Source organism: Bison bison, unplaced genomic scaffold (assembly GCF_000754665.1).
Source record: "Bison bison bison isolate TAMUID 2011002044 unplaced genomic scaffold, Bison_UMD1.0 scf7180017864530, whole genome shotgun sequence".
NCBI lineage: Eukaryota > Metazoa > Chordata > Mammalia > Artiodactyla > Bovidae > Bison > Bison bison.
Window position 1 is genome coordinate 8,454,755 of NW_011495080.1, and position 799 is coordinate 8,455,553.

At 61.6% G+C, this 799-nt stretch overlaps 1 protein-coding gene across 1 annotated transcript in view; it reads right to left on the reverse strand.

Moving 5' to 3' along the window:
• Nucleotides 1-799, reverse strand: part of FLNC (filamin C, gamma) — a 28,049-nt gene that overhangs the window by 14,665 nt on the left and 12,585 nt on the right. The window contains 2 exon segments of the mRNA XM_010831763.1: nt 173-379; nt 530-716. Of these exon segments, the coding sequence (XP_010830065.1) occupies nt 173-379; nt 530-716 (394 nt within the window).

Sequence of the window (799 nt, forward strand, 5' to 3'; positions counted from 1 at the left end):
CCTGGAGGGAGAAAAGGCTTGGTCAGGGTGGACACGGGCAGTGTCTGAAAAGAGTCCCTTGTCCCTTTTGCTTCCTCTGAGGCATGTTGTCCACACACAGGAAGTGCTCAGTCAGGGGCAATAGAATTGTCCCCAGATGACAGCCTCTCAAGCTGCTGGTTGGGATCGGGTAAGGGGGTGAGGTTAGGGTTGATAACCAAAACCCAAGCACAGGGTACCTGGTTGGCAAACAGCACCATGATGGTGTAGCGGCCCGCCCCCGGAGGTGTGTACTTGACTGTGAAGGTGTCGTTGTCATTCTTGATGATGTCAAAGTCGATGTCAGCCTCTGCAGGGCCCACCACGCCGGGGGCGCACTTGATGCCAATGCTCACATCGCCTGAAGGGAGGCAGGCACGAGGCCATGAGTTGGGGGCTCCACAACCTCCTGCACGTGACAGGTCCCACTCCGGGGAACAGGTGGAGGGCACCAGCGCCTCCTGCCCGGACACCCCCGGCCGCGCCCCCCACTCCCTGCTCCTGGATGCACCTTGCCCCGCTTCGCTGCAGTCCACTGTGAAGTAGGTGGGCTCATTAGCCTTGAGGCCTGTCTTCTCCACGCCGGGGCCGTACACCTTCACCCGCTCGGGGTGGCTGCCCTCTCCCACGTTTACCTGTGGGGAGGAGTCGACGGTCAGCGTGGGGCCCCTCCCTCAAGGTCCATCCCTTCCCCAGCACTTCTAGGCCCGGTCTTAGCCTTTTCACAGGGGCCATGAAGTGGGGAGTGGGGACAGGGCCCAGAGACAGCCAACATCCCCCC